The sequence below is a fragment of the Arvicanthis niloticus genome, chromosome X (assembly GCF_011762505.2).
Source record: "Arvicanthis niloticus isolate mArvNil1 chromosome X, mArvNil1.pat.X, whole genome shotgun sequence".
Taxonomy (NCBI): Eukaryota; Metazoa; Chordata; class Mammalia; order Rodentia; family Muridae; genus Arvicanthis; species Arvicanthis niloticus.
This window is the reverse complement of record NC_047679.1, coordinates 128,570,417-128,595,502: the sequence shown is the minus strand read 5'-3', so window position 1 is coordinate 128,595,502 and position 25,086 is coordinate 128,570,417. Positions and strand designations below refer to the sequence as shown.

General features: G+C 48.9%; 1 protein-coding gene across 4 annotated transcripts; it reads left to right on the top strand.

Annotated features, from left to right (window-relative positions):
• Positions 1 to 200: 200 nt before the first annotated feature.
• Positions 201 to 25,086, top strand: Hcfc1 (host cell factor C1). Of its 4 annotated transcripts, none has more exons than XM_034484993.2 (26): positions 201 to 1,642; positions 7,862 to 8,010; positions 8,492 to 8,652; positions 9,315 to 9,523; positions 10,113 to 10,197; positions 10,712 to 10,818; positions 11,613 to 11,792; positions 11,874 to 12,233; positions 12,520 to 12,680; positions 14,399 to 14,596; positions 14,871 to 15,095; positions 15,255 to 15,359; positions 15,581 to 15,800; positions 15,902 to 16,044; positions 16,174 to 16,312; positions 16,464 to 16,684; positions 17,223 to 18,726; positions 18,858 to 19,021; positions 19,493 to 20,069; positions 20,364 to 20,690; positions 20,831 to 20,949; positions 21,037 to 21,174; positions 21,609 to 21,794; positions 22,467 to 22,767; positions 23,156 to 23,219; positions 23,390 to 25,086. In XM_034484993.2, exons 1-26 carry the CDS (start codon positions 1,450 to 1,452, stop codon positions 23,427 to 23,429), a joined length of 6,276 nt encoding a protein of 2,091 aa, XP_034340884.1. In that variant the 5' UTR covers positions 201 to 1,449; the 3' UTR covers positions 23,430 to 25,086. The 4 variants fall into 4 exon arrangements, with proteins under 4 accessions (XP_034340884.1, XP_034340885.1, XP_034340886.1 ...); XM_034484994.2 differs by having other exon boundaries at positions 205 to 1,642; positions 20,367 to 20,690; XM_034484995.2 differs by having other exon boundaries at positions 209 to 1,642; positions 19,625 to 20,069.

The window sequence follows — 25,086 nt, the reverse complement described above, 5'->3', positions numbered from 1 at the left end:
TTGTGTCCCATGAGCGACCTGGGAGACAAATCCCAGAGGGCGGGACAAAGCGAGTGAAGTGGGAGAAGAGTTAGATTTTTTTCATCCGGGCATCCTCAGATGCCGCGGCCATCTTTGTTTTGTGCTGAAAGTCGCTATTGACGCCCGCAGACAACCGGGCGTGGGGAAGTGGCAAGATGGCGACTCCCAGAGAGGAGGCGTGGAGGAGCTCTGGTGGGGGGGCGCAGGGCGGGGCGCTACTGCACCTGACCCGAATTCTACTGTCCTCTAGCTTACTGCACAGCAGCACCAACTCACCCGCAAGTAGACAACGCAACGGTTTTTAAAGAAGCTTTTAATTCTTTATTTGCCTTGGGTCCTTTAAGAGGCTTGAGACCAGAGACGAAGAGGTGCGAAGGCGGGAGAGAGGTGACGTCTCCTGACTCCGCCCCCTCGCCCGATAGCGGCCATGTTTAGTTGTTACTTCTTCACACAAGATGGCGGCTCCCAGGGAGGAGGCATGATCACCCTGCCGTTACTGCTTCTTCTGCCGTACAATTGTCACTTCGTGTCTTAACTCCTGCTCTTTCGAGCGGCTCCTGTGGGAAGGAGCCTTAAGGAGGGAAGCGAGGATTGGATGCTGCCTTGCGTTTGGTTTGCTGTGGAAGAACTATCCAGGAAGAAGAGAATAGGTGGGGGGGGGGGGAAGAGAAGCTAGTCTCAAGATGGCGGCTCCCAGGGCGCCCGGCGCAGCCTGAATAGCAGAGGCGGACTCAAGGGAAAGGTTGCTAAACCTCACGAGCCATACGGCTCGGGGCCCAGAGCAGTAACCGGGAGTTGGAGCCCATTCCGCCAGCCTCTTGACACGCCATTATTATTTAGGAACGTTGGGGTTCTGTATTTGGTGGCTGTACTAAGTGCTGGGTGGGGAAGCAGGACGGTCTCAAGATGGCGGCTTCCACAATTGTGGTCTGACTGCCCGCAGAGCAGAGACAACCGCGGCAATTGTGGCTCTTTTCCACCCGCCCCGGAAGCCAGCCAGTGCTGGAGACGGGGGGTGTGGGAACCGGGCCGGGGCTCCGCCATTTCCGGCGGGGGAGGGCTACGACTGAGGAAGGGAGGAGAGAGAGGCGGCTCAAGATGGCGGCTCCCAGAGCCTCCTGCTCGAGCTTCTAAGCGGGAACACACGGGCAAATAGTTAGAGCGACGGCGCTCAGTGGCCTCCACCTTCTCGGGAATAGGTGCTCTGCAGTTTTGAGAAGCTTTTAAGGATACGAGCCAAGTGAGAAGGGGGGGAAAGAGCCAAAGGAAGGAGGATAGTTAAGATGGCGGCCTCCATGGAGTCGTCCACCGCTGTGTAAGGAGCCTCTTCTTCGTGAGAGCTGCCTTAGACGAAAGGGGGTGTGTGAAGAATTAAAGAGTATCCCTCTCGTTCAGTGACTTCTTCCCACTGCATCCTTAATCGGAACTATGGCTTCGGCTGTATCCCCCGCTAACTTGCCAGCGGTGCTTCTGCAGCCCCGCTGGAAACGGGTGGTGGGCTGGTCGGGTCCTGTGCCCCGACCCCGCCACGGCCACCGTGCAGTGGCTATCAAGGAGCTTATAGTGGTGTTCGGTGGTGGCAACGAGGGGATAGTGGACGAACTACACGTGTACAACACTGGTAAGTGTTGCCGCCCTGGGTTTCTCAAAGCCTTCCCTCCATCTCTCTCCTTACTCTTCTCTTTCCTATCTTCTCCTATTTCTCACTCCCCGTTGGGTTTTCCTTCTCCCTTTGCACTTATTGCCATCTTTGCTTTTTCCCTGATTTTTCAGCCCCCGTTCTTACACCCCCGTACTCTTCTGTGTTTAAAGGTTGCATTTTGGTACTTAGAGAAACCCTCTACTCCGACTGGTGAGGGGGAGGGGATGTCGCGGGCGACAGTGACTTCAGACGTACACCGTTACCCAGTGGGCTGGGGCTGGCGCGGCAGCGGATGTGTTCTCTTGGCGCAGGCGGAATCCTTCCCCATCCTCCGATAGTTCTCATCCCCAGCGCCCATGCTCGTTCCGGAGGAAAGACAGTATTTAGATCACAGATCCGTTCTCTACACCCAGAAAAAAAGGGACGCACTCTTTAAGGTGCAGACTTTTAACAGTCTAATGTGACCCTCGTGGCAAGTACGGATAGCGTTATGGCTATACTCCCTTCCCCCCACCACCACCACTTGGGGTTATTTACTTGTACGAGTTGCAAATTTTTGTGGGTTTTTTTCCCCTTCAAATTGTTTCTTTTCCTAATCTGGTGCCTCAACAGTTGAGTTCCCCCACCCTGCCCCCCATAGCAGATTGGGGGGGCTCAATGCCTCTTTTGTGTGTGAGATTGAAAGGGTTAACCTGCCCCTTCTAGTGCCTCCTTCCCCAAACCCAAGCCCTTGCAAATTGGGAGGAGCCTATCTACAGGTAGGGCTGATCTGCAGCCTGGCCTCTGCCCCCTCCCTTATGGGAACCACATGTTGTTCCTTACTTGGTTCCCTTGCTCTGTCTCTAGGGCAGAAAGCTTTGTCGCATGCATCCTTCCCCTGTGGTAGCCTCTTGGCACTTTCTGCACATCTAGTACAGGGGATTGGCCTGAGTTGCCAGTTGACTGCCCAAGGGCCTTCAGGACCTTCTCCTTGCCCTAAGGGAGAAGTGCTGGGGTTTGCCAAGGCTGGAAGTGTGTGCCAGTTGTGCCCAGATGAGAGCCTGGAATACTAGTGTGTCTAGGCAAAGCCAGAACCCTTGCCTCTGGTAGACTAGAAGCTTCCCTCTGCTGCAGTAGGTGCAGCCTGCAGTGCTTCCTCCCTTGCCAGCTCCTTGGCCTCTTGCGTGCACTCTCATCCTTTCTGGGCCCCTGCGGTCCCAGACACCTCTTCATTTGAGGGCAGGACCAAGTGTGAAGCAATTGACCCCACCCCCACCCTCCATCTCACACACTCAACACTGAGGAGGCAGAAAGCAGACAAGAGATCGTGGTATGGGGTAGTTCATGGAACTAGGGTTGGAGCCAGACTCTCCTGGCAGCTTCCCAGCACCTCCCCTGCCAGGCTCAGTGTACAGGGCTGCCTCTGCACCTCTGAACTATTCCCCCTTCCAAGTTGACTTTGAAAGACTGGTGGGTTCTTCAACCCTCTGAGTTCCTTGCCTCTCTGCACCTGTTGCCTCTAGGGATCAGGGCTTTTCTCAGGGCCTCTGCAGAAAGGGGGTGGGAGGGTTGGTGATGCTTATGCCAGCCCAGGCAGCTGGTGGCAGAAATTAGCCCAGTAAAGTAAGGCCAAGGGCAGGGGTGCAACTTGTGGAATAGTAGAGCTGTTTTTAGAGACGCCTTCGACAGGAGCAGCAGCACCTCCATTTCCTGGACTGCCTTTCTTCTACTAAAGCCTAGAACAGACTTTCTGGCAGGGAAATACAATTTTAGAAAGTAGGGCAGGGGCCTAATTACAGTCAGCTCCAAAGTCCATTGCAGGCCTATGTCTTGGCTTCCTGGGATCTCTACATATTCATTAGTTTATTGAAAACAATTGACCACTTTGGTGTTAATTTGTTACCATTTTGCAGAGGTTGGGTGTTAGAAGGTAACCAGGCTTCTAAAAGTCCCCTTACAGCAAAGGCCTGGAATCCTCCAAGAGTAATAGTTTTCAAATTGTTCTGATCAATTTTTAGGTGACTTGAGAGAGCAACTAGCAGACCCTACTATACCCTCTTCTTCACCTTAATGGGTGTACCCCTTGTAGTCTTGATGGTCTCAGGGTGTTGTGTATTTGGCAGGCTTGGAATTCCAGCAATCTTCGTGCTATTCTGGCTGTCCATCTACAGCTGCCTCTTCTGCTTACCTTGGTTTTGTTTTCAAAGAGGCCTGAGTTCATAATTTGTTCATGCCTCTGCCTATAGCCCTTTGCTTTTGTGGGATCAGTACTTACCCCTTTAAAGAGTATGCTCTTCTAGAAACTCCTCTTTGAAAGAGAAAAGAAATTCAGGGTGTGTGTGTGCTTGGCTGTCTTGGTCAACTCTTCAGTTTGCAGGGAGTGGAACATAATTCACTCAGAGGTTACCGTTACCCATTGGAATTACTGGGTTTGTGTGTGCTAGAGTATGTGCATACAAGACTTTGCCACTTTTAGAGGCAGTCATCATGGGGACTGATAGACCCTTTCCTGGCTTTTGGTAGGTCTTGGGGTTGCAACTGTCTGTGAATGAATTTTATTTCTATGAGGCAGTTCAGATTACTCAAGAGGCCTCAAGGATCCACACAGGCTGAGGTGAAATGTTCTGTGGTGAAGCTGTGTGTGTGTGTGTGTGTGTGTGTGTGTGTGTGTGTGTGTGTGATTGTTCCCTCTTCCAGACTGCTTTTGCCTTGGTGGATATTAGAAGTCACCAGCCCCCAGGGTTGGGTGTGGGCCCTGAGCAAGTTCTGTACCTCTGAGCCACATCTCTGGATCCTCCATAGACTTGGGAGAGGGCCAGGAGGGAGGTACAAAATATTTAATGGGACTTTCTACATGTAAGGAAATTGGAGTCTAAGAGGGAAATGACAGGTCCAAACTAGGGCACTGCACTGGCTACTGGTAGAAGTGGGCCAGAGTGTGAACCTTAATAGACTGAAAACCACCACCTTAAGAAACATATTCATTTACCCTCTGTCCCTATACCTAAATTTCATTAAATCAAATGGGTATTACATCTGTTTCCCCCATCAATTTCTGGCCCTCCTTAACAGGCTCACTTCCTTATCAACAAGTTTGTTGTTGTTTACTGATTAGGAAATAGCCTATTTACTCTTCAAAGCTCTGTCTTAAATGTTTTTTACTCAGAGAAACCTCCTTCAGTTATGTCCTTCATCACCCTTGCTCTGCTTCCAAGGGTTGGGCATGGTTCCAGGCTCTTTCAGTTTTTCTTCCTATCAGTGGAGAGGTTCACAGCTTACCAGATGGGAAATAGGAGGCCTGGACCATCTCTGCCTTTCAGCATGGGGCCTGCTACAGCAGAAATGGTTTTAGTATAACCAATCACACTGAAAGGAAGATAATTCCTTGAACTCCATCATGTTCTCTACTGTATGGCTATCATCAGTCTATATGGTGATGGGGAGACAAAGCTATAAATGAAGTTGGGCTAAAGAAAGAAAAGGTAAAAAAGTATCTCATACTGGAGCCTACAAACAGGTGGTCTCCTTTCCTCAAATTCCCCTCTTCTGGTGAGGGTCAGGCTAGAGGGCCAGGGACATGCCAGGGCGTGTCAACAATGAAAGACCCAGGGATTGGGTTACATGATACCCCACTGGGTGTTAGAGGGCAAGGGAGAGCAGCTGTTATATTTATAAGGTGGAGAGGGGAATTCATATACTTACACACTTGTAGGGAGTAAAACAAGGATTCATAGGTGAGATGATGGTATGTTATCTCCATACCAAGTACTTTACTCCCTAACAGACTTCCTGATAGGAGTTGGGAAGGGCTTCTTTCTGCCTTGCCAGAAGAAACATTCTAGAGCCAGATTAGTACCTCTTAGGTCTCATAGGAGAAGCTGGTGATCTGGGAGGTTCAGGGACATCATAGTTCTGGCCTGGTGGTCATCTGGGTCAGTAGATCAGCATGATAGGAAAGCTGTGGGCTAATCCCATTTGCCATTTAATTTTTACCCAAGACTTGCCTCATGATTCCCTACCTATTGCTTTAACACAAGGGTTCTCAGCTGAGTGAGGGACTGCCCATATATGAGACAGATAGTGAATCAAGTTCGTGTCCCTGCTGGATTTTACTCGGAATTCAGAAGAGTTTCCCTTCCTGTGCTCCCCGCCTCAGGGTCTTTTGTTGGTGTGTGTTTTGTTTTGAAACAAGGTTAGGCTAACCCTGAATTCCTGATCTCCACCTTTCAAGTGCTGGGATTACAGGTAACTGAGGGCTGGATTGAGACTGCCTCAGAGAATCCTGCTAGCTTTTCTTTTGTAATTTGGATGAAACTCCTTCCAAGGATTGTTTACTTGTCCAAGGTTGATTTACTTCAGTATTGGAAGCTCCTACATTTCTTGATTTATGTTTGCACTAGGAATAAGAAAATAGGTCAAGAGCCAACATTTGGGTGTGTGGACACATGCATGCATGTGCACAAGCAGTATAAGCTGCGTCACTCCAGCAGAAAAATGGCAAAGAGGATGGGGTCTATAGTGTTGTCTTTAGTGACTCAGCTAAAACACTGAGGAGTCTTAATAGCTAGCTAGCTATTCCAGGTGCACCTGGGGAGACCCTCCTCCCAAAAGCAAAGCAGGGTACAGTTGTTGCCTATACGGCCCTGGAGCTGAGAACATGAGATTTTACAAATGGTGTTGGGGGAGAGAACTTTGTTCTCAAATGCATCTAAATAAAGGGAACAGAAAAGGCAAAACAAGCAGTTTCCCTCTTTTTCTCAGTGCATGGGTCTCCAAATCAAACATCTGTTTCTTGTAGAAATATACCTGCCTCCCTGCATGGACAGTATGGCTGAGAAGCAGATGAACAGCTTAGACTGGACCACAGAAGCCTCCTGTGTCTTCTCCAAAATATAACCTGACTTCCCATCTACTTCTAGGAGGGAGGGCTAGTCTTGATTTGAAGCCCTTCCCCATCATAGCTGCAGCCTCCCTCCCCAGATCCAGGACTTGAAATCCTTCCTACAGCCTTCTCAGATCTCACCTGACTGACATGCAGTAGGTGGGGCTCCAGTCTTAGAGATCTTGGGAATGGACTGACTGACTTATCTTTTAAATATGTGGCATGGTAGAAGAATGTGTTTGCCTGTAACATTACCAGAACCCTTGCTACTGCAGATGTGAAGGACAGGCGCCTAGGTGAAAGCAAACTGCCAGCAAGCTAGGGAAGGGCTCCACTCCAACTGAAGGCTTGACCACTGTTTTGTACTATCATAGGGGAACCAGGAGGTACCTGAGGGATGATTTCCCTTTCTTGATGACCTTACTACCTTAGCACCAGTTAGAAGTGTGAGGGGCTCCTGAGAAGTTTCTGTCACAGAAGCTCTGCTTTAGTTACCACTTAAAGGTTTGAGAACATTCTGGATGTGGGGGAGGGGCACTTATCTACGAGATAAGTGAGTGGGGAAGTCAAAGCAGAGGCAGCTAGGCTTGGGAGGTCCACAGAGTCTGATTCTTGCTTCAGGTTCTTCTGAGCCAGCAATCTCTTCCCTGTCTTGTCAGCTGCCTGCATGAAGGGAAGGCATCAGCCTATAACAGTTAAAGTTTCCAGGACCACCTACAGGTGCAGCTGTGGGCTCTGGATGTCTTAACTCTGCAGTACAGAGAGAATCATGGGCCTTAGAGGGCATTTGGGGTATAGAAGTTTAATGATCACTGGGCAGTGGTGGTGCACGCCTTTAATCCCAGCACTTGGGAGGCAGAGGCAGGCGGATTTCTGAGTTCGAGGCCAGCCTGGTCTACAGAGTGAGTTCCAGGACATCCAGAGCTATACAGAAAAGAAAAACCCTGTCTCAGAAAAACCAAAAACAAACAAACAACAAAAAAAAAGAAGTTTGATAATCATGTAAACAGTAGGGGAGGGAAGTCATGGTCTACTAGATTGTCAAAGGCTGATGAATTATCTTGGTTGGTGACTTTACTGCTTTCTGAGATGACCTTAATGAGAACTTGTACAATAGTTTGAAAGCCAGGGTTCTGCAGATGGTTTGAATAAAATGGCCAGAGATTTGGGATAATGCTGTTAAAGGATAGTGTGCTGGCTCAGCCCCTTCTCAGCTACATTTGAAGACAAGGAGTTGGAGAGTACAAGACTTAAGGAATAAAGAAGAATGGGGGAGGCAGGGGACATTGGGTTCTAGAAGCTCCTGGATGTTATGAATTTTGTTTCTTTTTCTTTAGCAACCAACCAGTGGTTCATCCCAGCTGTGAGAGGGGATATCCCTCCAGGGTGTGCAGCCTATGGCTTTGTGTGTGATGGAACTCGCCTACTGGTGTTTGGTGGGATGGTAGAGTATGGAAAATACAGCAACGACCTCTATGAACTCCAGGTAATAACATAGAGCCTCTGTGGGCCTGGGTTGTTACACTGCCTCAGGCCCTGTGGAACTCTCCATAGTGGTCCTTGTACTGGTTTGTGAGCTAAGGCAGGAGAGGTAGTGTAAGGGATTACTTGAGAGTCTACCAAGGGCTGGGCAGTGGTGGCGCACACCTTTAATCCCAGCACTTGGGAGGCAGAGGCAGGCGGATTTCTGAGTTCGAGGCCAGCCTGGTCTACAGAGTGAGTTCCAGGACAGCCAGGACTATACAGAGAAACCCTGTCTCGGGGGGGTGGGGGGGGGAGAGTCTACCGAGGCTGTTCTCTTCTTGAACAGTGTCAGGAGAGAACAGGACCAAATTCTTTAGAACTTACATGTTTCAGCAATGTGCTCTTTCACTCTGGACAATCTTCTCCTTATGCCACAAATAGCCCCTGGCCCCCAACCAATGACCTTCTTAAATATTATCTCTTAAATATTATTTATTTTGTAGGCAAGTCGCTGGGAATGGAAGAGACTGAAAGCAAAGACACCCAAAAATGGACCTCCTCCGTGTCCTAGGCTTGGACATAGCTTCTCCCTTGTGGGCAACAAATGTTACCTGTTTGGGGGTCTAGCCAATGATAGTGAGGACCCCAAGAACAACATTCCGAGGTGAGGCTTTGTTCTGTTTTTGTCTCTGAAGAATCCCACCAGGGTGGGTCTACTTTCCCCAAGTATAAGATTTTTTTTTTTTTTTTAAATTCTAAAGTTGGTTGTGCCAGCTGTCTCTATGTTTCTCTCCTGTGCTGGGTTGTTAATGAGAGAATAGATTCAGTGCCCTTTCAAGAAGTTCTCAGCTTTGAGATCTGAAACCCCAGGTAAGTCTTGTAGGAGAAAACTGAGCAAGAGGTAGAATTGGCCTGGTCCCTATTCCTCAGTCTGAAATTAGACATGATTGCTTCCTTTGCAGCTTCTGCTGCTTAAACATTTTCTGATGGGTATTTTCTAAGGCCTGTGGCCAAAGCTCCTAATATGTGGAGGTAGTTCCAAGCTGATACCCCCTTACTCTAGGGAGGCCAACATATAATGCCTTGTATTGTGTACATAATTGCCTAAAAAGACCTGCCACTGAGTCTGAACTTAAGGCTACCATCAGAGCTTTGCATATACATCCTTTCCATTGCTCCAATTGGACTCACCCTGTAAGCTTCTAGCAGTCTCTTTTGGGGGCAAGGATAGTAGAGTTTGTGTTTTCCATGACCTTTGCTTTTTTGTGTTCTAATCTAATGCTCACTGAGATGTGTTCAAGGTTTGCTATGACTGTTCTTCCTCAGGTACCTGAATGACTTATATATTCTCGAACTACGGCCAGGCTCTGGAGTGGTAGCGTGGGACATCCCCATCACTTACGGTGTCCTGCCTCCACCCCGGGAGTCACATACTGCTGTGGTCTATACTGAAAAAGATAACAAGAAATCCAAGCTGGTGATCTATGGAGGAATGAGTGGCTGCAGGCTAGGAGACCTTTGGACCCTGGATATTGGTAAGAAATTGCTGCGATTCCAGTAGCTTCAGAGCAAATACAATCTTCTGGATAACTGGCCTTGAGTGGCTGTTGTTACCAGGTGAAGTGGGGCTCATGGGAAGCTAGTATCCACCTTAGCCTATCAGTGGATAGAAAACAGTAAGGCTTGGTGCACTACTATATGGGCTTTGGAGAGAATAAGGACAATCTTTTCACAATGGAATTCCCTCAATCTAGGTAGAGTCCTGACTCACTTTTCAGTGGACAGAGTTTTTGTCTAGTGCTAAAGTGACATGGAGGTAAATATGCTCTGGAGTAGAGGTGCAAAGGAGAGGTTGGGGTGAGCTTGATACCCCTATATCATCCCTGAGAGTGGTGCTGCCTTAAAGCTGGCGCCTGGTACTTTTGGGAAGAAACCTCCTTGCCCAGATCATCTGAACAGCTTTAGAAATGCTGAAATATAGTTGTTAGGGCAATAAATTAGAGGGCTTGGTGAGGGATTTAGGAAGACAGAGATGCAGTTGTTATGTTGGTTTAGAGCCCAGTTGGCCCAAGTACTGGGACTATGGTGTCTGATCCAGCATTGGTAATCTCTCCATTTCTGCAGAGACACTGACATGGAATAAGCCCAGCCTTAGTGGGGTGGCACCCCTTCCTCGAAGTCTCCACTCTGCAACCACCATAGGAAACAAGTAAGTGTCTCCTCTTTTTCTTCCCTGACCTGAGCTGCCCCTGAGTCCTGAAAGTTTCTCAAGTCAGTTTTGTCAACTGTCCCCCAAGCCCAAGGAGGCCTTTTTCTGGCAAGTCTGGCATTGAACAGCCCCATACCCTCCCTATTAAACATAAAAAAGACAGATTAAGGGTGGAAGGACTGCATGTAATGCAGCCTGAGACCCTTTCTTTACCTGTAAGGCTACCCCATCATGAAGCAGTGTAGCTCCTCATTGAATCAGGATTCTTTGTGAATGCCAAGGTCTGCTAGGGTCCATGGAGGCACCTTAGATGAACAAAGTAATGCTCTCCTTACAAAGAAATGACAGTTCTTTGAAAGAGTGAACCATTGGGTAGAAAGTGCCATCTTCATCTTCAGGGACTCCTGGGGCCTTCTAGGGAACTGAGTGTGTTCAGAACTTTCTGGGTAAAAGAGGTAGCCTCTAGCTTGGTACTTCTCTTCAATCCTCTCTTGCTTTTTCTTCATCCTCCTAGAATGTATGTATTTGGTGGCTGGGTGCCCCTTGTCATGGACGATGTCAAAGTGGCCACACACGAGAAGGAGTGGAAGTGTACCAACACACTGGCTTGTCTCAACCTGGGTATGGCCTTCTCAGGCTTAGAGTGGCCAGGGATGGGGTAGCCCTGGGAAATTTTTTAAATGTGCAGGAAGCAAACTTGGGCTCATGGATATTACTAGAAATATCCAATGGGTAGAAAACTCTCAGGCAGTACTCCTTTTGGTTTGAATGGACTCTTCATATGTGCCTGATAACAGTAAGTGGAAAAGCACATATAGTGCAGAGGAAGTGTTTCTTGTATTCCATATGTAGGAACTCTTTATATAGGCAATAGCTCCAGGACCTTAGCCTACCATACACAGGGCCAAGTAGCCCTTTTCCCTTACTGTCTTGGAGCTCATTTCATACCTATGCATAGTGAGTATCATATTCTTTAATATGGTGTACAGCTTTAATTCTAGCATCTAGGAGGCAGAAGCAGATGGATCTCTTGAGTTCGGGACCAGCCAGGTCTTAGTAAAATCCCATCTTGAAAACAAAATACCAAACAAAAAATTTGAGTTGCTTTAATTTTGACTGTGGATGCATAACATTTTCTTAAGATCTTTACTTGATTTGTTTTATGTATTTTGTTTCCCTTTGCCCGTCTCTTAGGATTGTTTCATTTTTATGTGCAAGGAGTTATCTTCCAAATAATTTCCCAGTATATTGCTTAATTTCCTTTTTATGCTCTTTTTGCCTCATTTTTGTTTACTTTTAATTTGATACTCCAATAGCTTGACCTTCCCCGACAATGAAAGAATAGAGAGCAACTTGGGAGTTGGGGAACAGGTTCCTTTTGTCCTCTGTGACCTCTAGCACCTGTACACCTCTAGATACCATGGCCTGGGAAACTATCCTCATGGATACATTGGAGGACAACATTCCTCGAGCTCGAGCAGGCCACTGTGCTGTTGCCATCAATACTCGTCTGTACATTTGGAGTGGCCGTGATGGCTACCGCAAGGCCTGGAACAACCAGGTCTGCTGCAAGGACTTGTGGTACCTGGAGACAGGTAAGATACAGGACCACTGCCATTCCCCACTGCTGAAGCTTCTCTATTCCGTATCTTAACAGTTTCTTTGTTGTATTACAGAAAAGCCACCACCCCCAGCCCGAGTACAACTAGTACGAGCCAACACCAACTCACTGGAGGTTAGCTGGGGTGCAGTAGCAACAGCCGACAGTTACCTTCTACAACTCCAGAAATATGACATTCCTGCCACAGCTGCTACGGCTACCTCCCCCACTCCCAATCCAGTCCCGTCTGTGCCTGCCAACCCTCCCAAGAGCCCTGCGCCAGCAGCAGCTGCACCTGCTGTACAGCCACTGACCCAAGTAGGCATCACACTTGTGCCCCAGGCTGCCACTGCACCCCCAAGCACAACCACCATCCAGGTCTTGCCGACAATGCCAGGCAGCTCCATTTCTGTGCCCACTGCAGCCAGGACTCAAGGTAAGCCATGAGGGCCATAGGTATTTGTGTAGGGCTTAGTCATTGGAGACATTCATTGCCTTAATAGTGTTTGTTGCTTTGTTCTTGGTTGATTTAGCTTTGGTTTTGTTCTTGAAATGGGAGATAAAAGTGTTCTGTCTTGCTGATAGGATGGCATTGGGCATAGAAAAGTCACACATAAAGAACATGCAGGTCAAGGAATAGCTCAAATCTGCCTTAAATTTGGCAGAGTAGTGGGATATGTGTAGAAGAGTACCTCCTGATGATCAGCCCTTTTTCTCATCAGGTGTCCCTGCTGTTCTCAAAGTGACTGGTCCTCAAGCTACAACAGGAACACCACTGGTTACCATGAGACCTGCAAGCCAGGCTGGGAAAGCTCCTGTCACTGTAACTTCTCTGCCTGCCAGTGTGCGAATGGTTGTACCCACACAGAGTGCCCAGGGGACGGTAAGGATCTGTTACTGAGTGGGGCTTTATGGTGACCCAGTAGTATAAACAGAGTTCTCATGTGATCTTTAAAATTACGTGCGTGCATATCATGTATCTCCCTGCAGCTAGGGGTGTAGCTTACTTGATAGAATATTTGCATAGCATGCATGAAGCCCACCAGCTCCCATCATATATTCTTCTTGTTTGTAAGATGCTACTGCATTAAAAATGCCACAAGCCTTTAATCCCAGCACTCATGAGACAGGAGTTCAAGGATAGCCAGGGCTATACAGAGAAACCCTGTCTCAAAAAGCCATAGCAGGGGCAGGGGGGTTCTTGACATTTCCATTGTGTTTTTCTGATTTTTGAAAGGTGGAGGGAAAAATTTAGTTAGTTGGGTTTGACCCCAGTCTGTGAGAATGAGAATTTAACTCAAAGGTTGTGTTTTATTTTGAGTTTTGACAGTCATACTCTGTAGCCCAGGTTATCTACTATTTAAGAAATTGTCCTGCCTCAGCCTCCTCTGAGTCTGGAATTATAAACATGAACCATACCCAGCAGTGATGTTGATAATGTTGTATGTGAAACCCATTACTGCTTTGTGTATACTGAGATATGTAAAGTGAATTATTTTTATTATAAATGTATATAGTAAATTAATCCAGTGGCTGTATTTCTTTACCTTAGCTAGTCCCAATAACCACATATAGAGGCTAAGATTTATTAAAATTGCTTTGAGCCAGATACTTAGCAATTATTACTCCATTTTAAACCTCCAAGCTAATCAGGCTTCCTCCCAGACAATATCTGCATATTACTTGCATTTTTTCATCCTTTCTTGTTCTAGCTCTCTTCTCCTAATGCCTCATAGTGGGATAGAGAAATTAGCATTGGTGGCTGGTGTAATGGCTCAGCAGTCAAGGGCACTGACTGCTCTTCCAGAGGTCCTGAGTTCAATTCCCAGCAACCACATGGTGGCTCACAACTGTCTATAATGGGATCTGATGCCGCCTTCTGGTGTGTCTGAAGACAGCTATAGTGTACTCACATACCTAAAATGAATAAGTCTTTTTAAAAAAGAAATAATATAAGGGTAACCCTTACACAGTATACAAAAACATTGTGCCAACAGAGATATATCTCCAGTTCTGGCTATGGTCTTTTTATTTATCTCTACAGTGCTGGGGGCAGAACCCTGTTAGGGAGGAACTTCACAAACTAACTATACCTCTAGCTTTTACTTTTGAATCCGGGTATCACTAAGCTGTGATCTTTCTGCTTCCGCCTCCTGAGAAGCTACAATTACAAGCTATGCCCCAGGCCTAGCTTGACTATGGTTCTTTGGTTAAAAATCTACTCGGGTTAGGGGTGTGGCTCAATTGGTTGAGTACTTGCTTAGCCTGCATGAAGCTCTAGGCTCAGTTTCTAACATAACATTAGCCAAGTGTGTAGTTGCATGTCAGTAATCCCAACATTTGAGAGGTGGAAGCAGGAAGATCAGAAATTGAAGGTCATCTTTAGTGTGAGTTTGAGGCTAGCCTGAGCTATGTGAGACCCTTTCTCAAAAGAAAGGAGCACTTGGCAAGCACCTACCTACTTATCATTTGCACTAGGAGAGAGGAGCCAATTAGGAAAAAATGGGATGCTGCTGAGCCCTCCTGGCAGGTTCTGAAAGGGTCATTGAATTGGGAAGCAGGTGGAACCCTTGCAGCTCACATGCTTTCTGTCCACCACAGGTGATTGGTAGCAACCCACAGATGAGTGGGATGGCTGCATTGGCGGCAGCTGCTGCTGCCACACAGAAAATCCCTCCTTCCTCAGCACCCACAGTGCTAAGTGTCCCAGCAGGCACCACCATTGTCAAGACAGTGGCTGTGACACCTGGCACAACCACTCTTCCAGCCACTGTGAAGGTAGCCTCCTCCCCTGTCATGGTGAGCATTTATCTTCTGGGCCTGGTGATCGAACAAGCAGTGACCATTTGTTCTAGGTTTGGTCCAACCTTTCGGGCCATTGGTTTATAATCAGTACTGGCATGGGTTATGGAACATACAGTTACCTTTAAGGGTGTGCAGCTTTAGATGAGACCTGTGGAGAGGTCTGGCTGTTCTCTTGCTGCTCAGCCAACCAAGCTGAATGGACAGGTGGTCAGCAGAGCTACAGCCATTATGTTGCTGCTATGTTCATTACTCATCTCTGCTTCTCCAGGTGAGCAACCCAGCCACTCGAATGCTAAAGACTGCAGCTGCCCAAGTAGGGACATCTGTGTCCTCTGCTGCCAACACATCAACCCGCCCTATCATCACAGTACACAAATCGGGGACTGTAACAGTAGCCCAGCAAGCCCAGGTGGTGACCACAGTGGTAGGCGGAGTCACCAAGACCATCACCCTAGTGAAGAGTCCCATCTCTGTCCCAGGAGGCAGTGCTCTGGTAAGTGACAGAAACCACCTGACTGTGTGTGGCAGTTGCCAGCTTATGGTGGATGCCACTGGTGACTTGCTATCTTGGGCCAATTTCAGTATAGTTGTAGCCCAGTCCATGCCCTTGTTTGGTTCCAGATTACTGCCTGTTCCATCCTTTCCTTTTTAGATTTCCAATCTGGGAAAAGTGATGTCAGTGGTCCAGACCAAACCAGTTCAGACTTCAGCAGTGACAGGCCAGGCATCTACAGGCCCTGTGACTCAGATCATCCAGGTGAGCACTCTCTCTCAAAAGTCATCCCTAAACTCCAGGCCCACAGGGATGAATAGACATTGAGAAACAAGGACAGAAGATACCATGAGCACAAGTGGCTCAAAGGCCTTGCTGATACCACAGTACCCACAGTATTCAGAACATTCTCTGAGTTAGAGTAGCTAAACCTAATGTTCCTTTCTGGCAGTAGTTCTTGTTAATTCATAACTTCTTCCTTTCAGACCAAAGGACCTCTGCCAGCAGGAACTATCCTGAAGCTGGTGACATCAGCAGATGGCAAGCCCACAACCATCATCACCACCACACAGGCTAGTGGGGCAGGGACCAAGCCCACTATCCTGGGCATCAGTAGTGTCTCTCCCAGCACCACGAAACCTGGCACAACTACTATCATTAAGACCATTCCCATGTCGGCCATTATCACCCAGGCAGGCGCCACGGGTAAACATACAGCTTTTAAAAGGCCCTTGCTGTTGAGTATATAAATCTAAAAGATGAGACGCCCTCATAGCTTATTTTCTCTGGACCCTTCCCCAATGCAGGTGTTACCAGCAGTCCTGGCATTAAGTCCCCCATCACAATTATCACCACCAAAGTGATGACTTCAGGAACAGGAGCACCTGCCAAAATCATCACTGCTGTCCCCAAGATTGCTACTGGCCATGGGCAACAAGGAGTGACCCAGGTGAGGCACACATGGCTCTTCTTCACTTCAGTCCAGCACAAATCGCATGTGTCCTCCTAACAGGCCTGAGAGGGGCAGCATAGTCCAGCCTGAAAGTGACATTGGTGGCACTTTGCTCTGGTGTTCTAGGTGGTGCTAAAGGGGGCCCCTGGACAGCCAGGCACCATCCTCCGCACTGTGCCCATGGGCGGCGTTCGCCTGGTCACCCCTGTCACCGTCTCCGCTGTCAAGCCAGCTGTCACCACATTGGTTGTGAAGGGCACCACAGGTGTGTAGCCCACAGGCCAGGTCCTCAGTGCTGGCTGGGGGAGGCCACATGGCAAGGCTCCCATTCCCTAGCTCTCTCCAGAGAGACAGGCTGCTAGATAGTAAGTGGTAGCAATAGGCTTCATTCTACCTCTGCCTTTCCCTCCATTTAGGTGTTACAACACTAGGCACAGTGACAGGCACTGTCTCCACCAGCCTTGCTGGAGCTGGGGCACATAGCACCAGTGCTTCCCTGGCTACACCTATCACTACCTTGGGCACCATTGCTACGCTCTCAAGCCAGGTGATCAACCCTACTGCTATCACAGTGTCAGCTGCACAGACTACACTAACAGCTGCTGGTGGACTCACCACACCCACAATCACAATGCAGGTAAGTGGGTCCTAAGGATGTACCACCATACACAGCAGCACTCCCACATGAAAGGGGGCATTTTAGCCTTTCTCCCCTTTCCAGATTCAGTTCTGAAGACCTATGTAGTTATGACAGCCTTTTCGCACATGGTGTGATCTCTGTCTCAGTCTTTCCTGGTGGCGCATGGGAGCTATGTCCAGTTTGCAGACACTAGGATCTCATAATATGCATATAGTATTTGTTATCTTGTCATATTTTTTTTCTCTCAAACTGAACAAGAAGTTGTAAGGGATCTATTTTACTGGCCTTTGTACACTGTTTAGAAAAAGGCTTGGCTGTAGCACAACCCCTTCTCCTGCCCCAGCTCTGCCTTATTGTCCCTTCATCTCTAAGTAAGTCATTGTTTTAAGATCATGGGCCAAGCTTATCTTAGATTTGCCTTGGATAGTTAGCAGAGTTGGTGGTTCCAGTCAACATGGGCAAGCATAGGATAGTAGGAGAGGCAAAAGCGAAATAACATAGTTCAGGCACTAACTCCTCTGTTCTCTTTCCCCAGCCTGTCTCCCAGCCTACCCAGGTAACTCTGATCACAGCACCCAGTGGGGTTGAGGCTCAGCCTGTACATGACCTTCCAGTGTCCATTTTGGCCTCACCTACCACAGAGCAGCCCACAGCAACAGTTACCATCGCTGACTCAGGCCAGGGTGATGTACAGCCTGGCACTGTGACATTGGTGTGTTCCAACCCACCCTGTGAAACCCATGAAACAGGCACCACCAACACAGCTACCACCACTGTTGTGGCTAACCTTGGGGGACATCCTCAACCTACCCAGGTGCAGTTTGTTTGTGACAGACAGGAGGCAGCTGCTTCACTTGTGACCTCAGCTGTAGGACAACAGAATGGTAATGTGGTCCGTGTCTGTTCAAATCCCCCCTGTGAGACCCATGAGACAGGCACCACCAACACTGCCACAACAGCAACCTCCAACATGGCTGGGCAGCATGGCTGCTCGAATCCCCCCTGCGAGACTCATGAGACGGGCACCACCAGCACTGCCACTACAGCAATGTCCAGCATGGGCACTGGGCAGCAGCGAGACACCCGTCGTGCCACTAACACCCCTACTGTAGTGCGGATCACTGTGGCTCCTGGGGCATTGGAGAGAGCCCTGGGTACTGTGAAGCCTCAGTGCCAAACTCAGCAGACCAACATGACCAGCACCACCATGACTGTGCAGGCCACTGGAGCTCCATGCTCAGCTGGCCCACTGCTCAGGCCAAGTGTGGCACTGGAGGCTGGGCGCCACAGCCCTGCCTTTGTGCAGCTAGCCCTTCCAAGTGTCAGAGTTGGGCTAAGTGGCGCCAACAGCAAGGACACGCCCACAGGGCGCCAACCAGAGACATATCATACTTACACAACCAATACCCCAACCACAGCCCGTTCTATCATGGTTGCTGGGGAGCTTGGTGCAGCTCGGGTGGTCCCCACATCTACATATGAGAGCCTCCAGGCAAGCTCTCCTAGCAGTACCATGACTATGACAGCCCTAGAGGCACTGCTGTGCCCTTCGGCTTCTGTGACCCAAGTCTGCTCCAACCCGCCATGTGAGACCCATGAGACGGGTACCACCAACACCGCCACTACCTCCAATGCGGGCAGTGCTCAGCGAGTATGCTCCAATCCGCCTTGTGAGACTCATGAGACAGGCACCACACACACAGCTACCACTGCCACATCAAATGGAGGTGCAGGCCAGCCTGAGGGTGGACAACAGCCTGCCAGTGGCCATCCCTGCGAGACACACCAGACAACTTCTACTGGCACTACTATGTCAGTCAGTGTTGGTGCCCTGATTCCTGATGCTACTCCCTCTCATGGAACCCTGGAGTCTGGCTTAGAGGTGGTAGCAGTGTCCACTGTCACCTCCCAGGCTGGTGCCACATTGCTGGCTTCTTTCCCAACACAGAGGGTATGCTCCAACCCTCCTTGTGAGACCCATGAGACAGGTACCACGCACACAGCCACCACTGTCACCTCTAACATGAGCTCAAACCAAGGTGAGTATAAGTATCCAGTAGAGGAGGGTACAGATATTCTGTTAGCCACAACAGAGGGGGGTGGTCCTAGAAAACCTGTGGTGGTAAAAGCAAGTGGAAGTCAACTGGTCTCTTCTTTGACACATTTATAGACCCTCCACCAGCTGCCAGTGACCAAGGAGAGGTGGCAAGCACTCAAGGTGACAGTGCAAATATTACCAGTGCCAGTGCTATCACTACAACTGTGTCTTCTACACTGCCAAGAGCAGTGACTACTGTGACACAGTCTACACCAGTTCCAGGTCCCTCTGTGCCGGTAAGCCTCACCCCAAAGGATCTCTTGTGGCCTTCTGCCCACTATACCTTTCATCTGTGCTGTCCATAAATGGACACTAGATGTCACCCTTGTACAAGCATAGTATTGCTCCTTGGTTCTTCCGGACCATAAAAGGGCAATCTTGGTGCCTGGGAAGCAGGAGGCAGACAATCCCTTAGAGGCGCCATGGCACTTTATCTTCTGCTATTGATTTCCTTCTTGGCTGTTCCCCATCATTTGTCTCTAAAGTGAAGTCTTCTGGGCATGAGTTGAAACTTGACCCAGGGGCTTTCCTCCTGCACCTTCCCCATTTACATTTATCATGGGGTAAAAAGTGGCCAGCCTGTAGTGTATGATACCATAGGCCTACAGGGAAAAAACAAAGGCCATCTTGATTTTTGGCAACACTGCCTGGTTCTAGCCTTTGTCTCCCCTCCTCTCCCTCTGACGGGGGCTTCTCTCCCTTTCTAGAACATCTCATCATTGACTGAGACTACCCCAGGGGCTCTGACTTCCGAAGTCCCCATCCCAGCCACGATAACAGTGACCATAGCCAACACAGAAACTTCTGACATGCCCTTCTCTGCTGTTGACATCCTGCAGCCCCCAGAGGAACTCCAGGTCTCACCAGGGCCTCGCCAACAGCTGCCTCCACGGCAACTCCTGCAGTCTGCCTCCACGCCCCTGATGGGGGAGTCCGCTGAGGTCCTGTCAGCCTCCCAGACCCCTGAGCTCCAGGCCGCCGTGGATCTGAGCAGCACTGGAGACCCATCTTCAGGCCAGGAGCCTACCACCTCTGCAGTCGTGGCCACTGTGGTGGTCCAACCACCCCCACCCACACAGTCTGAAGTAGACCAGTTATCACTTCCCCAAGAGCTGATGGCTGAAGCCCAGGCGGGCACCACAACCCTTATGGTAACAGGGCTCACTCCAGAGGAGCTGGCAGTGACTGCTGCTGCTGAAGCAGCTGCTCAAGCTGCAGCCACTGAAGAAGCCCAAGCCTTGGCCATCCAGGCTGTGCTCCAGGCCGCACAGCAGGCTGTTATGGGTAGGTATCAGCTGGGAGATTTGAGGGATAGGCACCTTAGGATGAGTGACAGCCTTACAGAGAGGGCTAAGGCACCATTTGGGGACAACTTGAGATCTGCTTCCTGTGAGAGTGCACAATGTAACTCAACAGAGGCCTGTGTAGGACAAATAGTCCAGGAAGTTGACATAGGGCCTAGTGGTGAGGGGTGTAATAAGGTGTGGGCAGGATAAAAGCTTAGGAAAACACCATTGCTGTCCATTCTGCCAGGCATAGTTGTGTTCCTTTTGAATAGTAGTTTTCTTGGTCCTGGAGCAGGCACTGGGGAGCCCATGGATACATCTGAAGCAGCCGCAGCAGTGACACAAGCAGAACTGGGTCACCTTTCAGCTGAAGGCCAAGAGGGTCAGGCTACCACCATACCCATTGTGCTGACACAGCAGGAGCTTGCAGCCCTGGTGCAGCAGCAGCAGCAGCTCCAGGAGGCTCAAGCTCAAGCACAACAACAGCACCACCTTCCCACTGAGGCTCTGGCCCCAGCTGACAGTCTCAATGACCCATCCATCGAGAGCAACTGCCTCAACGAGTTAGCTAGTGCTGTCCCCAGCACTGTGGCCTTGCTACCCTCAACAGCTACAGAGAGTAAGCGGGTCTGCTTTTTGGCAGGGGTAAATCATTGATAGAGTTGAACTGATGGGAGGTGGACACAGTGTAGCAAGATGGCATGGAGGTTCTGCCTCAACACAGAACCTTCTCCCAGCTGATACTTTGTTTCTTTCCAGGCCTGGCTCCATCTAACACATTTGTGGCTCCCCAGCCTGTTGTTGTAGCCAGTCCAGCAAAGATGCAGGCTGCGGCTACCCTTACTGAAGTGGCCAATGGCATTGAGTCCCTGGGTGTGGTGAGTCTGGTTCAGTGGCCCCAGGGGATAGAGCAGCACTGCCTTTGGGCCCCAAGGGCTTGATGTCATCTCATTTCTGTTCCCCAGAAACCGGACTTGCCACCCCCACCCAGCAAAGCCCCTGTGAAAAAGGAGAACCAGTGGTTTGATGTGGGGGTCATTAAGGGTACCAGTGTAATGGTGACACACTATTTTCTGCCACCAGATGATGCTGTTCAGTCAGATGTAAGTATTCCCAGTAATTGGTACCCTTGGATAGTGGGGTGGATCCTGCCATGCCTGTGAGGCAATTGTCATAAAAACAAACTTAGTTTCCCTGCCTTGTGAGAGGAGCTCACAGGAGAACTCAGTCTTTGTGCCACTTGAACAATTAGGAAGTAGAAAGGCCAGCCAGAGAGACACCTTCCCCACCAGAGAGTAAAAGTCAAACTTAATCTCTTTCTAATGGCACCAAGCCCCAGTTAACCTCACCATGTCCCTAGGGCCTTGCTATAAAAGAGACAGCCATCACTGAACTTCCTCTTGGTCCCATTTTACTCTAGGACATTGTCTATCTTAGACAAGCACTCTAGCACTGAACTGCCCCCTAGTCCAGAGTATTTTTGACTGCAGGCCTCAAGCCATATTCTTCTTTACGAGTTTTCCACCTCTTACCTTAGGATGACTCAGGCACGGTCCCAGACTATAACCAGCTAAAGAAGCAGGAACTGCAGCCAGGCACGGCTTATAAATTTCGAGTTGCTGGAATCAATGCTTGTGGCCGGGGGCCCTTCAGTGAGATTTCAGCCTTTAAGACTTGTCTTCCTGGTTTCCCAGGGGCTCCTTGTGCTATTAAAATCAGCAAGGTGAGTCTTTCTATGGTCCACCTTTCTGTTCTCTGTTGGTCTGCTGTCTGCTCTAGGGTGGTACATATGAACAGAACCAGTGGGTATCTGGACCAAGAGTATACGAGATAAGGTCAAGGTAGCCTATATTCACCCTTAGTAAACAAGGTACATGCTAGGCTCTCCATTGATAAAGCTTTTTGTCTAATCCTGAAAGTCCCAAGGAGGCCTGGGTCTTGTTAGTCTACTTTCAGATGCAGAAACTGAGGCACCAAGAAGCTAAGTGACAAGTTATGGATTAGATGATGGGTTTGAGTTGGGGCGTATTATAAAGGCTCTTTAAAGTCCTCTAAAACTTGATGTGGAATATCTCTGGGTTGTTTTGGGTTTTTAAATTTTTTTAATTACATTTGTATTTGAGGGGGGGTCATAGGTGTGCCACGGTGCTCATGTGATGGTCAGAGAAGGTTGTGGAAATTAAACTCAGTCATCAGGCTTGGTAGCAGGTACCTTTACCATACTGCTTAGCCATCTCACTGGCCCCTGGAATATCTATTGTATTGGAGGAGGTTTTTATAGAGATTATTAACAGTTCTAGAAGCTTCTAGCCCTCTTGCTCTGAGCACAGGCAGGGTGGGCTGAAGCCACAGTAGATGAAGAAGACAAGCCTTAACTTTATGTCCTGGGTTCTAGAGCCCAGATGGTGCTCACCTCACCTGGGAGCCGCCATCTGTGACCTCGGGCAAGATCATCGAGTACTCTGTGTACCTGGCCATCCAGAGCTCACAGGCCAGTGGTGAGCCCAAGAGCTCTACCCCAGCCCAGCTGGCCTTCATGCGAGTGTACTGTGGGCCTAGTCCTTCCTGCCTAGTGCAGTCTTCCAGTCTCTCCAACGCCCACATTGACTATACTACAAAGCCTGCCATCATCTTCCGCATTGCTGCCCGCAATGAAAAGGGGTACGGCCCTGCCACACAAGTGAGGTGGTTGCAAGGTAAGTGTTCACAAGCCTTTTGGGGCAGTTTTTAGGAAAAGTACAGGGGAGAGCACTGAGTAGAACAAAGATACCTAGCTAGACTAGGGGGGGCTCTTGTGTTCTAGGGGTGCACAGAAGATACCCTGGGATGTCTAAAAGTGAGAAAAGTTAGGAGGAGGAGCTAGAAGAAAGCAAAAGATGTTAGGTTCAAGAACAGCATATCCCAAGGTCCTTAAAATGGGTGGCTCAGGCTGACTCCCTGGAGGTATCTGTCTCAGGAGGGACATTGAGAGGCAGGAACTGAACCTGAGGGATGACCTGGGCAGTCAGGACTGTGACAAGTGGGGTACACTCAAGTGTTCCTACTTTTACCCTGACTGCTCACCATTCATCCCATTTCTTTCAGAAACCAGTAAAGACAGCTCTGGCACCAAGCCAGCCAGCAAGCGGCCTATGTCGTCTCCAGAAATGTAAGTAGCAAGTCTCTTTCAGGAATCTTCTGTGTGGGACACTTAGAGTGTTAGTAAGCTCCATTTCTCATCAGCTGCTTGGGATTATATCCACACAAGGTCCTGAGTTGGTGTTTTTGTGATACTCTTGGAACCCTCTGTAACTATTTCTTCTCTTTCTCTTATATAAGGAAATCTGCTCCAAAGAAGTCTAAGGCTGATGGTCAGTGAGGAAGCTGGCCAGCATCTGGATCCTCCAGACCCCTCTGCTTCAGGAATGCCCTATAGGGCCCACCTTCCCGCTCTGCCCACCTGGCCTTTGCACTTCACCCTCACCAGCTACTGGCCACCATTCAGTCTCCCCGTTTCCCTCTGTTTTTACAATAAAGAAAGCACATTTTACCATTGCTGTTGGGAGGAAGCAGAAGGCAGATTGGAAAGAATGGCGAGTAAGTGCAAGTTGTGCTCCTTCCTTTTCCCTACTTGGTGCCCTCCCTGGGTTAAGTATGACTGGACAGTTCAGAGACTTTGGGAAGAGAAATTAAAAACTAAAAACAAAGGAGATAGCACCCATACTTAAGCCTGCACTTGTTTATAGTTCATCAACCTTGGCCTGAGATACAGCCAAGGGCTGGAGGGGGAAGGGCAACCCCCAGGTTCCCTTACAGGCTTTTCCCAGCAGGTATCCCATCTTGGGTATCTGTCTGGTTCTATTTTGGTTTGTTACTTACTATCCTTGTATTTCCAGCCTCCTCACATCCCTTCTTCAAGCTTAGCCAGACCCTATCTTGCCCAGCAAAGTCACGGGAAGCTTAATGTATCTCAGAGGCCTTTGAGTTCCCACTCAATACCTCTCCCTCTTTACAAAAGAGAAGGGTAGGAGAGCCTTGGTTGGTCTGAGCAGTGGCTGTGAAATCCTCCCAGTGGGCACAGAATGGCCCCCCAGTAACCCTGGCTTTGGCCTACCTTTTTGAGCCTGGGGGCCACATCACCAACTGCTGCATTTGTTGTATTTTTAAGTTGAAATTAATGAAGTTAACATTTTTATTGTAATTTTAGCCTTAGTGTGTGGGGGTTTATCCCTTTTTTTGTTAGCTGTGTACAGAATGTGTATCCTATCTTCCACCACCACCACCACCCCCTTGGCTAATCATTGGCAGGAGTTTTCCTGGGGAAAAGCTAAAAGAGCAGCTAAGGCAGGAGAGAAGCAGAGTATCCTGGGTGAGACTTTTACTGCCCCAATATCCTGTTGCTAGCCCCTGCCTGTTTGTGGAACAGTGTGAGACAATTAAACTTCATTCCCTATGGGTTAGCACTTAACATACAGAGACTTGGGCTTGAAGGTGGTGTCCACCTTAATCAGCATCACTTGCAGAGACTGACCCTAAACAACACAGCAGGGGCAGGGAACTGGTGGGACTTAACCCCCTTGAAGGCAGCCCAGGATGGGGGTGGGGTATGCTATATCCCACAGAGGCTATGGGTAGGTACCAGATACCAACTCGGTAATTAATTGTAGCATTGTCCCCAAGCTCTGGATTTTTTTCTCTCTCCAGGACCCAAGTTAGGCAGTGAGTAATGCTTGCAAGCAAGTTACTGAAAGATTTAAAAATGGACAGCCAATGTGTTCAGCCGCTCTGGCCCGTACCCCCTGGGGCCTCTAGTGTATTGTATTATATTTCTCTGTGGAAAGTCATGTTTAGTCAAATTGGAACCCACTCACCTGTTCCTTTTGTTTTCCCCATCCCTCCTCCTGAGCACCCTTTGATTTCTGAGGACAATACTACCCATTCATCTAATGTAGAGTAACCCTTGTGACTCAATATTACCATAGTGCGATGTTGTTTTGTGCTATTTTGAACAATTAAAAAGACTTTTTTTGAAATAA